This window comes from Pleuronectes platessa, chromosome 10, assembly GCF_947347685.1.
Source record: "Pleuronectes platessa chromosome 10, fPlePla1.1, whole genome shotgun sequence".
In the NCBI taxonomy this organism is placed as follows: Eukaryota; Metazoa; Chordata; class Actinopteri; order Pleuronectiformes; family Pleuronectidae; genus Pleuronectes; species Pleuronectes platessa.
In genome coordinates, this window is record NC_070635.1 from 10,284,613 (window position 1) to 10,298,774 (window position 14,162).

Sequence of the window (14,162 nt, forward strand, 5' to 3'; positions counted from 1 at the left end):
AAAGGGGGGCAGAAGCAAGCGAGCAAAGAGGGAAGGGGCGGCGTTAGTTTTTCTGTGTCACTGAAAGTGAGTGGGGGAAGGGAGGCAGGGAGATAATGCGAGCCAGGGAGCAAACAGTAGAGAGCTGGAGCGCGCACCCACTGACTCATGGAGCCTATGTAAAGTGCATGTGTGTATCTGGGAGGAAGGAGGGGAAAGAAGCCAGAAAAGGATATTATGTATGCAAGAGTTGCACACAGAGCGTTTACACGGCCTCTGTGTGTTTGTGACAGCAACAGGACCAGATCCAGGCCAGTCCATCTCCGCTCTGATAAAATATCACCACTCACTGGACTCACAATAACCAGTTCAATATTTAATGGCCTTCACGTCTGAGTGGTTGCAATTCATCGCACAATGGCACAAAGTCATCATTCACACAAATCCATGAAATATTCATATTAAACAGATTGCATGAGTCGTGTAATTATGAGCTGCAACTACTTGAGTAAATTCATGGCTCTTAAGTAAAAAAATCTTCTTCTCCCTTCATTAATCATTTGTTTCCTGCATACGCCTTAATGGCAGATGCATGCGTCCAGGCAAATGTCAAAGACGCCTAAAGTTGGACTCAAAGACAAAAAAATAACATTCTTCTTGATGCAGTTTTTTATTTTTTGTATTGTAAGGAAGTAGAAACTCAACCGGACGTGTCAAGTATAAAGATTTAAAGCTGTTACATAATTTAGAGTAGTTTTCATTGGATTCAAGATTAAATGGGTTTCCTCCTGGACCTGAAGGTTGAATCAAGGTTGATTGTTAGTGTTACAGGACACAAGGTGTTTACCATTGTCTCACAGCTTTTTACCTAAATATATATACATATTTAAAAGTGCATACTTAAAACAATGTAAACACACAGGTATTAAATTTGGTTGGTCAGGCAGCAGGGACAGTGCAATTCCAAATCAGGCATATTGCACATCATTTAAAAACATATGTGTTTGTTCTGTGTCCATGTGGAATCATCGAAGATTTACTGTGCACAAAATCCTATAAAAACCATCTACGTTGGAACCGTTCACGAGACAAAGGTGTAAGGTGTTGATTGGCAGACGACCAAAATTCAAACCCTTCCCCACCTTCAGGTCCCCCACCCCTTCAAAAATCCTCTCCCCCTCTCTGTCCTCTACCTTGGCCAAAGTGAGGTGGTAGCGCGGGTTGTTGGAGTCCCTGTGGAGCCAGCCCTCCTTCCTGTAGGCTTCCTGCAGGCAGCTGTTGAGCTGCTGGAGGGGCAGCTGAGGCTGGGGGCTCAGGTAGAGCACCTTCCCGTTGAAATGTTTCAGTTTCACGGGAAAGTTCACGTTCACCAGGGGGTTGCGATCCAAACTGGCAAACTTTCGGAGGATCTCTCCAGCGGCGGCCACTTCAGCCGGGCCGCGCAGCACCAGGAGGCACAGGGTGACGTGAAGGCTGGAGGCGGACTGCCAGTGAGGGGCAGACGAGGGGAGAACAGAGGTGAGCTCCTGTTGCAGCAGCTGGAAACAGGAGAGGATGGCAGGAGTGTTGGCCCTGAAGGTGATGAAGTGCGTGGGTTTTACTCTAGGAGGGCGATCACCTTGTTTCTCCTTTCTCTGCTCCAGAGGTGCCTCGTTGATGTTCAGGTCTGCAAGACAACCCTGTGTGCAATGAAGGAGAAACACTCTGTTAAACTTGAACTTCTACAGCAGAGCCAGGAAGCACTTCAGCGTGAGCGGTGCTGGGCTCACCAAAGCATCCTCCTTGCCCCCCAAGCTTTCTTTCCATTCCGACTCTTCCTCATCCTCCTCTTTTACAGTCACTTGCTCTTTTGGGGACATTTTGTCTGTTGAATCGTTGAGTCTGAAATCATATCAGATGAATAAAATTACTCAAAAGGCAGCGAGAAGGGGGAACTTCAGAGAATATTTTTCAGGTTTTAACTTTAACTTCAAACCAAGACGTTCCTATAAACATTAATCTCCTAAATGTAGCGTTATATTATAATCCTGTGTCCTTAGTTATTCAGTTATCTCACTGAATCCCTAGTTCTGACCAACTCTATATTTGGCATATACACCAAATATAGAATTTGAAACAATAACATGTTTTAGTATTCTTAAATAAAGTCCCTGCTATGCATTATGACATCTGTAAAGACTTATCTTGAATTCAGGGATACATGTATCCATTCACCTGTGATATAAGGCCACATGGAAACAATGTTCTTCACATATAACAATGCTTGACCTTTAGCTCGTAGGTTGTATTAGTTAGCAGAATGATATCCAGGATAAGATATTTGTGTTTTGACGGCAGTTGACAAAAATCTTCTGTACAAAAATAATGATTTTTAAGAATCCCCTCTGCATCCTGATCTAACAGTGTGGGTGAGGAAGCTGTCAGTCAATTGCCCTCTATGTATTATGATGGCAAAATCTCTAAGTGATACCCATTTCTAAACAATCAAGTGGATGTGATTCAAATCCCTCCCGTTACTACCCCACTCACACATATTCTGCTTCACATGACTGAATGAACCGTTGACTTATAGTTGACTTGAAACTGGCACATTAGTTTGAAGCATGTAAACTCTACAAAAGCGTTTATGTTCAGTACAGTAGACGTCTGTTCTCAGTTAAATATAAAGGATGAACATGAAGACCAGACCTATTAGCGGCCTCCTCCACAACACATGCTCCCTGTGATTCCAGTTGTTCCTGAGAAGTGTTTCCTCTGCACGTTGGAGCCGCTCCTGTTGAGTCAGGGACGTGAATATTCATCTCATTCTGCTTCTCTTCCTCCAGATGTGTGTTCTGCGTGTCAGCACACTCCCCTGTGTCACTCTCCTCCTTCCCACTGACAGCAGGTGGCCGCTCCTCTGTTGTTTTTAGGCCGTCTTGTTGCTCTTGGACGTCTGGGCTTGTTTCTTGTGAAAACAAATGGTTCTATTCAGTCAGCATACATTCTGAGTGAGAATATTTTGTCTTTATTAGTCTGTGTCTGGGTGTGTGTGTGAGGTGGGAGCAGCAATAAAAGGTCCTCTCTTACCCTTTACTTCCTCCTCCTTTCCAAAGGGGGGAGCCAGAGATTGACCGGTGGAGCCAAACACCCTGTCCTTTCTGGTGTGGCGGTCCCAGACGCGGAGCCCTCTGTAAGTGAAGTACTGGATCCTGTGTCTGGGCAGGGCCAGCTCAGTTGTATAGTCACAGTCGCATGGGCTGGCTTTCCAGTTGAAGTCACAGAAGGGGCGCTCGAGCACACCTAGGAAGCGATCCAAGTAGCCAACCACAAATTGTGACGAGTCCACCGTTGGGTCCCACTGGATCCGGGAGATAACGTCAGCTGCAGTTCGCATGCGAGGCTTTTTGTTTTTTTCTGTGGGAGAATTTAATATTTATAAAAGAGATAAAAATAAAAGATTCATACTGGATCTTAAAAGTATGTCATCAGTATCAGACGACTTAGAGAAAATAGCAAAACATGAAGTTACCGTCTCCATGGTATCCTGGCTTTTTGGCTGTGTCCACATTTCCTTTCTCCTGCTTGTGTTTTTCTGTCTTCTCTTCATCCGATGTGTCATCCTGATCCGAAGACACAGCCAATGAATCATCCAGTGTCGGATCACTGAGGAATGAAGGAGTAATTAGTGGGAGAGAGAACATGAGAAAAAATTCCACTTCTAAATTCCCTTTGACACAGAACAGCATTTTTCTGTATTTAATCGCCTCTGTCTAAGAGAAACGAAAATACCTACAGGTGGATCTTAGCAATGAGTTTATCAGTTTATTACAACAATGATCAGCAACTTGTTTAAATAAAAATATATATATATTCAGATTACATTACTGCTGAACTGCAACCATATCCAGCTTCTTTGGTGTTGTTAAAAAGGGATAAAACATTTGTCTAGAATGTTTCTGAAACATTTAAAGTGCTCTGTTACGCTGTCGGTGAGTTTGTGAGAACAAGGTGAGGAGAACAGACCTGTGACTCAGACGACATCGGTTTCCAAAATGACACTTTTGCCTGAGGAAAAACGGGCACACTTTCACCGTCTCCTGGACCTGCTCTGCTGACACTGTAAAACAATAGAAAAAGAGAAGCATAAACAAAAGTGCAAGAGGCAGATGTGGAATCAGACTGGAAAGAAAGTCACCTTTCAATTAGGATTCTGCAATTAAGTCAAAATTAAAATCTATAGAACTCATTTTAAACCAATGTTTTGTCGATCACCTGTAAAGAACGTTGAATTACATTTGATTAGCTTTAAAAAGTTCAATTGTTGATTGATTGATAAGACATCATGACACACGAGGGAGTCTGGTCTGTGTGAAGCTTGACCCCGGCTGTGAGTCAGAGAAACGAAACGGATATGAGGAAAAGTCCGTCTTCCAGTCTAAGGCAGTTTTCAATTACTCAGTAAATACCTACAACGGTGCGGCAGGATGTTCTCAGATTAGAGTGGCGACTATTAACTAAGCCAGTAAGCGGGATAAATGGAAATATCAATATACAGTTTTATATGAGATTCGTTCTTTATACAGTAAATTACAATAACAATAATAATAAATTGTATTTTACAGCACCAACTCCAGGCACTCAAGGATACCTAACAATATATCAGAAATTAAGTAAAAAAAATGTGAGTGGCAAACACCTGTCAATACCACATGTGTGACACAAGAATAGTTGAAAAGTCAAAGCAAGGTTAAAATCAGATTAAGCGGCAAAGATGATTAGTATATGATTACTATAACATCTGGCTAGTGAGGGATACATAAGATGCTATGTAGGTTGGACGTTACATGAGGCAGACTGATACAAACAGATGTGCGAGTGAGATTTGAGTTCTTATTGGAACAGGTCAGCTGGGACAAGCAGGCGGATGTGAGATGTCAGAGAGTCACAGATACTAGTAGTAGTATAGTAATACATGTGTTTTTTTGACAAATATCTTGGGACTATGAGAGTATAAGAGCCCCCATATCTTAATTTGATCCCCTTGATTTTTATCTTAAATGGGTATGGCAATAAATGAAGAAATAAACAATAAATGCCCAGAAGGAAACTAGTGGTTTGTTAAAGTGAATAAATAATGTAACAGGTGGCGATGACTTTCCCCTGAGGTCTCAAATGTCAGCCAAGTAGTAAGGATGTGGTCTGCCTGTGAACTCTGGCACATACCACATGCCCCGCGGCTCTATTTCCAGATAGGAGGACTGAATGTGACTCATAACACAAATACTTTAATAATGAACTGGGATATCTTCCTTTTCCACTGAGGGGGCACAGGTTGCCCACAATCATGGGACGACAGCCACTGATCTTTATCAACTGGTCTTTCAACCGCCTCCAGTTATTAGGTCTTAACTGGGTTAACGGTTATCTAGACCTTTTTCATTCCTGATGAAATTCATCTGGACTTGGGCCCAGTAACACCAATGGGAGTGGGAGCAGACGGTAAATTCTCTCCTCGTACTGGATCTGGAGGTCAATACTTACAGCTGCTGAGTCACTTCCTGATTCCAGCAGAGCAGTCAGGCGTTAAGTTAAATCATGATCTGACATTACGGGAGTCTGGTCACTCATCCAGTGATCACCTCTGAAGTCAGGAGGTCCAGACACATGATAACAGGACTTACCAGAACTCCCCTCGCTCACAGTGACACACACTGAGGAATTTGATGTATTTGTCAAAGATTAAGTCTGACTCCAGTAATCCGGCAGATCTAAACTGCGCTTTCAAATTTGACACATTATATTGACTCACATATGGCACTATGACAACATAATAAACAAAACAAACAGTTGTTATGGAGCAGTGGGTGTATAACTAACCAGTGGGATTTACCTGCTGGGGCTCTCTGGGTGTCTGGACCAGTGTGGGGCTCAGCTGGGACCCCTGCCTCTGGACTGCCTGTGTCCCTCAGCTGGGTCCCATCCTCTCTGAGCAGCTCTGGTGAACCTGGGGACATTTCTGACGCCATTCTCCTGCGAGACGAGGTGACTTCGGACTCCTGCTTTGTGTCCCTGTGGAGCCTCGACACACCTTCAGCTTTTGTTTCAACTGACACACAACGACAGAATCACACTCGACTCCTGAAAGTGGAGAGCTCAGTGCTAAGGAAGTGCGAGGGTACTGTAACGGCTAGCTCAAGTCAGCTGTGGCAGCGGTAGCTCGGAGAGGCACTTCCGGTGTCAACAGACGCTGCCACTGATGTGTAAAGGCAGCTGCCTCTTTTGCCTCACTGTTTGAGGCAGGTGTCACAAACAGTTCTCACCATATATCGCTCTTTGACCATGAACTTGTCACCTCAAGGGATTGTGGGTAATCAGAATCAGGTTTAATTGGCCAAGTAAGTTGTACAAACAAGGAATTTGACATGGTGAAGTGGATCTCAATGTTCATTATCAAAAAAAGTCACTTGTGAACACTCCTGATTCACCAAATTTTTTAAATAAAATATGATTTCAAATTTTGCAGTGAATGCTGTATTAAAATATGTCAGCCACCAATTTTGAGGTTAAACCATTGTTATGGGTGGTCACAGATGGAAACAAATTTCTCCAGAACTCAAAATAGTAACTATGACATTGGCGTCCTTTTGCACATTATCCATATAACATATAACAATTATTCACTCACTGTTTAGAAGCAGCTGCTTCTGTTGCCTCATTATATATATATAATTATTTCAATATCTCCTTATACTAGTGCACAAAATAAAGTTTACATCCTCGTGCCTGTGCCACTTAAACTTAACCCAAGTACATTTCTCTAAAAACAATATTTCCGTCGTGAAAGGAGTATATTATGTATATATTCTCTGTTTTTATAATTCAATTTTAATTTTCAACTAGTGGATTTCCCCCGAAATGGGATAGATAAAGTTCCAGCTCTTCTCTGAAACACTCCACGTGTCAGGTCGTCTGTGCTGTCATCGATCTTTTCCCCGGTGTTCTTGAACGCAGCACGGCGGCCATGAGTCACCGCGGCTGGAGCGCGTGACTGCGCCTCCTCACGTGACGCGCTGTGTTTGTGTCTGTTAGCTTAGCGGCTACACGGAGAGGAAACAACACGATGAGGAAGCGACAGGGAGGCAAAACAACACGAGACCTCAACATGAAACACTGAGGAACGCGCAGCTTTGAAAAACAGACTGTATTCAAACATATGGTCTGTTTCAAACCACTGTTTTGAATATGCTGCTTTTGTATATCAGGGCTTATTGGACGTAAACACTGCGACTAGTGTCATGAGAAGCAGCTCTGAGCTCCAGTCATTAGTTGAACTGAAAGTCAAGACAAGGTAAAACACACTAAGTCCTTCTTGAATTTATGTTTTAATCATAACTTAGCTATTTATGTGATATTTGTATTATTTACTGTTATTTTATACTGCCATATGTTCAGGTTGGGGAAGGTTCTTGTATGTATGTAAATTGATGTAAATGTACAAAACCAATAAATATATGTTTAAAAAAAGAAACACTAAGTTACTGTGACCATGTGTTGAGCCTGTTAGTGACAGACGAGTGGGATGAACTGACTGTTTCACACACGCGCCTCAGTAAATCCTATCTAACCCTGTTCTCTGTCTTTCAGATGAATGCTCTGGTGGCGCTCTGTCACTTCTGTGAGCTCCACGGGCCCCGGACACTTTTCTGCACCGAGGCCCTGCACCCTCCATCCCCATCCCCAGCGTCCCATGCAGGGGTCCCAGCCCCCGGGGACAGGGACCGGGACGGTGACCGGGAAGGTGAAGGGCTGACCATGAGAGCCAACAGCTCGGCCACGCAGAGAGGAGAAATGTGTGAGGTGAGCGGAGGTGGTTTCGAGGCCAGAGCGTCAATCTCACCATGATATTATTATTATTATTATATCAGACCGTGCATATCTCTGCCAGGGGCCGACAGTCCCCACTTATACCGACAGTATTAGTATGATTATGGTCATAAAGATCTATGAATTATCTCCTGTGAAAATGGTCAAAATGGGTTAGGGTTAGGGTAAGGTTAAAAAAGCCAGATCCACGTCAAAGTTGAATGGGTTCTTCACTGACCTCTGACCAAGTTTCATATTAAACCATTCAGTATTTTTAGCATTATCAGGATAACTATCAGACAAAAAAACACTAGTGAAAACATGACACCAAACTGCACACACAAAAATGGCAGATTTGAAATGCCCCCCCTCTCCCAATATTTATTTGTAAATAAAGAGCGGAAGTTTTTGCATAATCCTGTTAAGAACAACAAACCAACAAATTAATACAGACAAAAGCATGACCTCTTTTCCAGAGGTGATACTTGCCTCAGTCTGATCAGACCCACCCTTCTCTCTACGTGAATTCATTTTCCTGCCGTGTATCTCAAAGTGCTCATTCTCCTCTTCTCTCTGCCTCACAGGGATGCCGATCTCTACCTGCGTCTCACCCGGGCTTCATGAGCATTGATGATGAAACGGGCATTCGCTTCCTGAGCCACCAGCATCCCAGAGAGCCACAGCTTTTCAGCGTTGTACGCCAAGCTTGTGTACGCAGCCTCAGCTGTGAGGTAAACAGTGATGTACGTCTACACATGTCATGCACTGAATTAACAAACACATTTGTCTGTTTAATTCCATCATCTCCTCACATCCTTCATCTAACTCTCTCTGTCTGATTTGTCAGGTGTGTCCAGGCCGTGAAGGGCCAATTTTCTTTGGAGATGAGCAACACGGTTTTGTGTTCTCACACACCTTCTTCATCAAAGACAGCTTGGCCAGGGGCTTTCAGCGGTGGTACAGTATTGTCATGGTAGCCATGGACAGAATATACCTTATCAACTCTTGGCCTTTTCTTCTACGCCACCTTAAACTCACAATACAGAGCCTGCAAAGCACTGCTCTCAAGGTAGGACACTACATGTATTTACTCAGTTTTTCTCAAATACAAATATAAAGACTTAATTCTCTTATTTAACCCAACACCTAATGTCTTGGTATTTGTGCTCTGCATCAGGTGTTTGACAGTGAACAAGGAGTTTGCCCCCAGCGAGCTGTGAGGATGAACAGTGCTTTTTCACCAGCAGTTTTCCCACATCAAAGGAGTGGCAACGCAGCCCGATCGCTAACCTCTCTCACCGAGCATCCCAACCTCTGGGCCAGCCTGCACTCCTCCTTCAGCTGGTGAGTTGATCCACTGTCAGTCCCACTATGCGAGCATGCTGTGGTCTTTTTCAATGTGAGCTGTTTGCAGTCACTCACCTGGACTTCCTGACGTGTGTTTTCACCATATTCCCAGGCTGCTGAAGGCCTGTGGCAGCCGTCTGACGGAGAAGCTGCTGGAGGGGGCCCCCACTGAAGACACACTGGTGCTTATAGAGAGACAGACAGGTACAGACATAGTTCATAATTCAATGGGATTGTACATATTTAGCATAGAGCTTTGTACTGAGCCCTGTAACTCTGTAAAAGCTAAACAAATAAATGTCTCATAACAGTTTATCAGACTAAAAGAACTCAGTTTACCTGTCAATGCCTCAACATGTTTTGCCTTGTAGGCCACGTTAAGCTGCTTGAATGAGGGTTGTCTAAGCTGATGTCATGTGTTTGCACAATGTCTCTTGGTTTTATCATCAGGATGAAATAGACTTAAAGGAAATTCTGATTCACTGGGTCAGCCACTGTGGCGACAGTCGGCCAGAAAAACAGTGATTCACTTTACCCTTGCTCTTGAATACAGAGTTTTGCCAGGAAGTGTTTAAACAGTTTTTTTTCTAATACTAATATGATTAAGCTACTGTCTGTAGCTTACTATACATAAGACACAAGAAAATGACTGTACGTAGTATGGTATTAAATACCTTAATTTGTTTATTTGATGGTTGTCCAGACTCAATTGTGAGGGACATTTTTCCATTATGTGCTAGTTTATATTAGCAGCATTCTATTACTGTAGGTGTTGAAATTTGTCACTTATTAGAGGTGAGATTGTATAGTTTCATTTTTGCTTTGGAAAGATGAGATGAGTGTGCACATCACGTCATGGACAGGATACACTAGTGATAAAAATCCTGTCTCTTCTTGACTTTCCGGCGGAATTCCCCATATCTGTAATGAACCTCAATTAAAAAACATTTCGTCATGGCTTTTCATGCTGTGATATCATTCTCTGGTTCCAAAAGAACAAGAGGAGGAAATGAGCTGCTGGGAGGGAGCCGAGGGGGGGTCTTCAAAGTCACGCCACCAGTCAGTGAATGAGCTGGGCCATGACTTCCTGTGTGACGACACCAAACTAGAGGAAATTCCTGGTCCGAAATTTAGGTCCCTGCGACATTTAAGACAGGTAAACCTAAGAACCCTTTCAGCTTGTTTTGTTGTGTATAGTCGGTTGCCAGAATGTTTTCATTAAGATCCCTAAATGAGTCCATGAAAAGTGAGAATGTCAAAAAATGCATCTCAGAAATGTTAAAGAAAGTTATGGAAATTCTGCAGCAAAATTGAATGACTAACCCGTGATCGTTTCAATTAGCTTTGTGGTTATCTGTCCTGTTGTTTTGTTTTGTGGCCCTAATTTAGTTAATATTGATGATTAGGATGATGATGATGATGATGATGATGATGATGATGAAGATGACGATGACTATCTTTTCCACAGGTTCTCGGGGTGGCTGACTTCAGGCAGCTAGCGTGGCACGTGCTCATGGGAAATCAGGTCATATGGAGAGGCGCTCACCCGGGACTCATCCAATCAGCGTTTATCGTTCTGAAGGTACACTACTGTGTTTATTTCTCCCTCATTAGAAAACACAGTCTTATTAACATACAGCGGGTAAAGAGGAACTGGAACAAGTGATATCACCTGAGGGTCCTGTTTATTTGTGCCATGGTAAAACATTATCTAAAGTTTGAAATAAAAATTATAGATTACAAATTTCATCTTAGAATCACTGGATTAATATCATTTTCGTGTAACATCCAGTGACTATGTTCTTATTATTCACTTTTCTAATATTCTGTTCTTCCCTGAAGATATTTTTATTCACACTATGGGTGCACACCCTGAAATGTCCTTTGCCTCTACATGTTTTCCACACCTACATTTCTTTGGAAAACACAAGACTATGATGGATACACTACAGTAGATAGAGATACAGTGTTGCTGTTTATTATATGGTTGTGATTGTTTATAATGTTTTCCTGTTCATTTAAACTGTTTTTATCATTGTGATCGTGTTGTTGTCATTGTTTTATTTTTGTAATTGATTACAGTTACATTGCTGCATGTTGCTTCCCACGTGTTTTTCATAGCAAACGTGTTAACGTGTCACAGCAGGAATAGCACATGTGTTATTAATAACATGTATGACAGCCCTGTTCTATTCAAGGGCGTCACTAAGTTTTGACAGACTGCACTTAAATTTCCTTTTGTCTCGCTTATCTGGTAGCGTTGTTCCACCTATTGGGCCTTTGTGTGTTTTAGTTCTATTGCAATATAGGAATAGAACAACTGCACATACTGTCCGGGGGAGGGGGGGTACAAAATGTTCCCACACTAGCAACTTGCATGTGCCTGCAGGGTCTGTAATCCCAGGGTTAATATACATCTTGACCTAATTAAAGTTTTACTGTCCGCATGATACCTTGATCACGATTGGAACAAAGCAGGCTTGGGACATAATAAAATAGGTGTCATGGAAATATTTACTAATGTACACGTTGCCCTGACTTTACACATCGGTAAAAAAATACCAGCTCAACAGGGTGCACCTGCAGCTATCTCAGCAGAATGGGTATGGGCTGTCGCGTTCCATGATTTAGTCCTGATTTCAGAATCCCTTTAGTCCCAGAACAAGTGAAGACATGCTGTGGAGTTGGATAGGGCTACTAGTGGTAACTTCAACGTACTTTGCTGGATACGATTCTCTTCTTGCTGCATCTCATTTCTGAATTTCTGTCCTTTCTCCCATCAGTCCTTGCTCCCAGTTGGCTGTGTGCGTTCTGTGCCATACAGTGGTCAGTATGAGGAAGCCTACAAGTGCAACTTCCTGGGTCTGAGTCCAGATGTGCCCATTCCTGCCCACGTCAGCTCCTCAGGTACAAGAGAGTCTCTAAAACAATACATTACAGCCTGAAACCTCAGAGTTGCTTCTGTCACAGTGTTGTCTCTCACACGTAGATCACATTGTGTGGATTTGACCTTCTTTTTTTTTTACCCTGCAGAGTTTTCAGTGCTGGTGGATGTCAGCATCGAGAGAAACTGTCAAATCTCAGCTGTAGGAGACGAGGATATCTGCTCACTTTATCAGTTCACCATGAGCAGTGCCAACCCACAGCCCACTGACAGGGGTGAGCAAACACCTCATTTAACATTTGCTTTCATTTTCAATATAAAATGCTTCTTGGCTAAACATTAAAAGTAGGGATTGCATATACCTTCGCAATCTGTGCACTTTATAATTTAGTAGTATAGCAAATTATATTTTAATCAGAATCTCAATCGGAATACAAAGTGATGGACAGTAACAGCAAGAATACTCTTTAATTCAGCCTCATCCCAGCCCACATGATCTGCATCCACATCAGAAACTTTTTAGAATATCAGAAAGGATTTGTTCCTTCTTTCTACCAGTGGAAGATGTACGTTTTTTCTAAATCAGGTCTATTGACTGGACAGGGGCACTTCACGGCCAATCTCATTTTAGCTGGGGCCCCCCTGGCCCCATCCCGTGGATTCTATCTTCCCTGAGCATGATTTTGAGATATGTGGGAGAAAGGTTTTAAAAAACCAATCTCCTCTGAGGTATTTTAAGTTTAAGGAAACATGAAGAGAAGCTTTGGTAAAAGGTTGTACTTGGAACTACAGAATATAAAGAAAATATATTTTTCCAGGTCCAACGTTACTCAACAAGCTTGAGGTGGCTCTGTCCAACGAGAACTTGTCTGTGGACGTGGTGTCTCACTGCCTGCTGTGTTTGAAGGAAGAGTGTATGAAGTGAGTAAAGTTCACTCAGTCTCAATGAAGACTATTTAGGTATTAGGGAAGGTTTCACCACATGAACGTGTTCTCATAGCTACTTCTCCCTCTTTCAGCAAAGTCAAAGTGCTGTTCAAGTTCTCCAAAGTGGACGGGCGAGGGAGGGAGGACACGCAGAAGGTCCTGGCCCTCCTTGGTGCCACTGGGCCGGGCGAAGAGGACAATGTCAGGCTTCTCAAGTTCTGGATGACTGGACTCAGCAAAACTTACAAGAGTCATTTAATGACGGCGGTCCGAGGAGGGGAGAGGAGCCCCAGCCAGTGACAAAGAGAAGAGAGGAGGAGGAGGAGGAGGAGGGGGGGGGGGGGGGGTAGCATGGGGTGAAGAAAAGGGACATGGAAAGAGAGGGGGATTTCAAAGAAAGGAAAGTGAAAGCGAGAATCAGTTTTGTTAACTGGTTGGGACTTTTTGTGGAATGAAAGACTCTGAGCTAATGACAGATGCCTTGGCTCATTCATTATTGTCTAATGTGCAAGAAAAAAGGGATTCATTATGTTTCTTGCCCTGAAACCTTTTTAACAGTTGCGATGATTTATGAGGGCTCTTATTTGTCAAAGGGAATTATTGCAGTCCACCACTTTGTACTATTATGTAAAGTTTAACTTATTACAAAAAGGCTTTGCACTTTGTTTACTCTTTCACTGATTGTAAAATGAAATAAATTCATGTGAAGGGTCAGCTGCACTTCCTTGTTTTTTTATTCAAAAAGTGGCTCCATCTTGTGGTGAACAGGAAGAATAAAGGGGTTGAAGGTGCTGTAAAACAGCAGAGCTGCATTCCTCTGCATGTTTCCACTCACTTGTTTAAGTGGCTGTCGGCCATCAAGTACCAAGTGGTGTAAGACAGCAGGTTTTTTAAGGTTCTGTGGTGTCCTGAAGTGTGCAAAATGGTTGTATAACAAGTCCTTACTCCGGTAGGCCTGACCACATCAGCAGATTTTGGCTTCTTAATGAGCCAGTCTCATACTGATCCAGCCTGTGTTTTCTTCTCCCATGCCACAGTTATTTAAGTCTGCTTCTTTGCTGAAGTTTGCAGACTTCACTCAATAAAATTCAGCAACATGCGGCTTTGTTTAAATCAGGAGTTGTTTTTTTTTATCCGTACCAATGAAGCGCTTGTGTTAAAGCTCATGTTCTCGTCCCAC

At 42.8% G+C, this 14,162-nt stretch overlaps 2 protein-coding genes across 3 annotated transcripts; one reads left to right on the top strand and one right to left on the bottom strand.

Moving 5' to 3' along the window:
- Nucleotides 1-340: 340 nt before the first annotated feature.
- On the bottom strand, nt 341-6,217 carry leng9 (leukocyte receptor cluster (LRC) member 9). Its single transcript, XM_053432106.1, has 7 exons — nt 5,852-6,217; nt 3,985-4,078; nt 3,491-3,624; nt 3,049-3,375; nt 2,668-2,926; nt 1,749-1,860; nt 341-1,658 (listed from the first exon to the last, which is right to left on the bottom strand). The coding sequence occupies exons 1-7, from the start codon at nt 5,985-5,987 to the stop codon at nt 1,005-1,007; spliced, it is 1,716 nt and encodes a 571-aa protein (XP_053288081.1). The 5' UTR covers nt 5,988-6,217; the 3' UTR covers nt 341-1,004.
- Nucleotides 6,218-7,008: 791 nt separating this feature from the next.
- On the top strand, nt 7,009-13,696 carry flcn (folliculin). Of its 2 annotated transcripts, none has more exons than XM_053432109.1 (12): nt 7,009-7,309; nt 7,606-7,818; nt 8,409-8,567; nt 8,672-8,893; nt 9,002-9,168; nt 9,284-9,375; nt 10,167-10,327; nt 10,640-10,753; nt 11,955-12,078; nt 12,205-12,330; nt 12,874-12,976; nt 13,075-13,696. In XM_053432109.1, the coding sequence occupies exons 2-12, from the start codon at nt 7,606-7,608 to the stop codon at nt 13,280-13,282; spliced, it is 1,689 nt and encodes a 562-aa protein (XP_053288084.1). In that variant the 5' UTR covers nt 7,009-7,309; the 3' UTR covers nt 13,283-13,696. The 2 variants fall into 2 exon arrangements, with proteins under 2 accessions (XP_053288084.1, XP_053288085.1); XM_053432110.1 differs by having other exon boundaries at nt 8,409-8,555.
- Nucleotides 13,697-14,162: the final 466 nt, after the last annotated feature.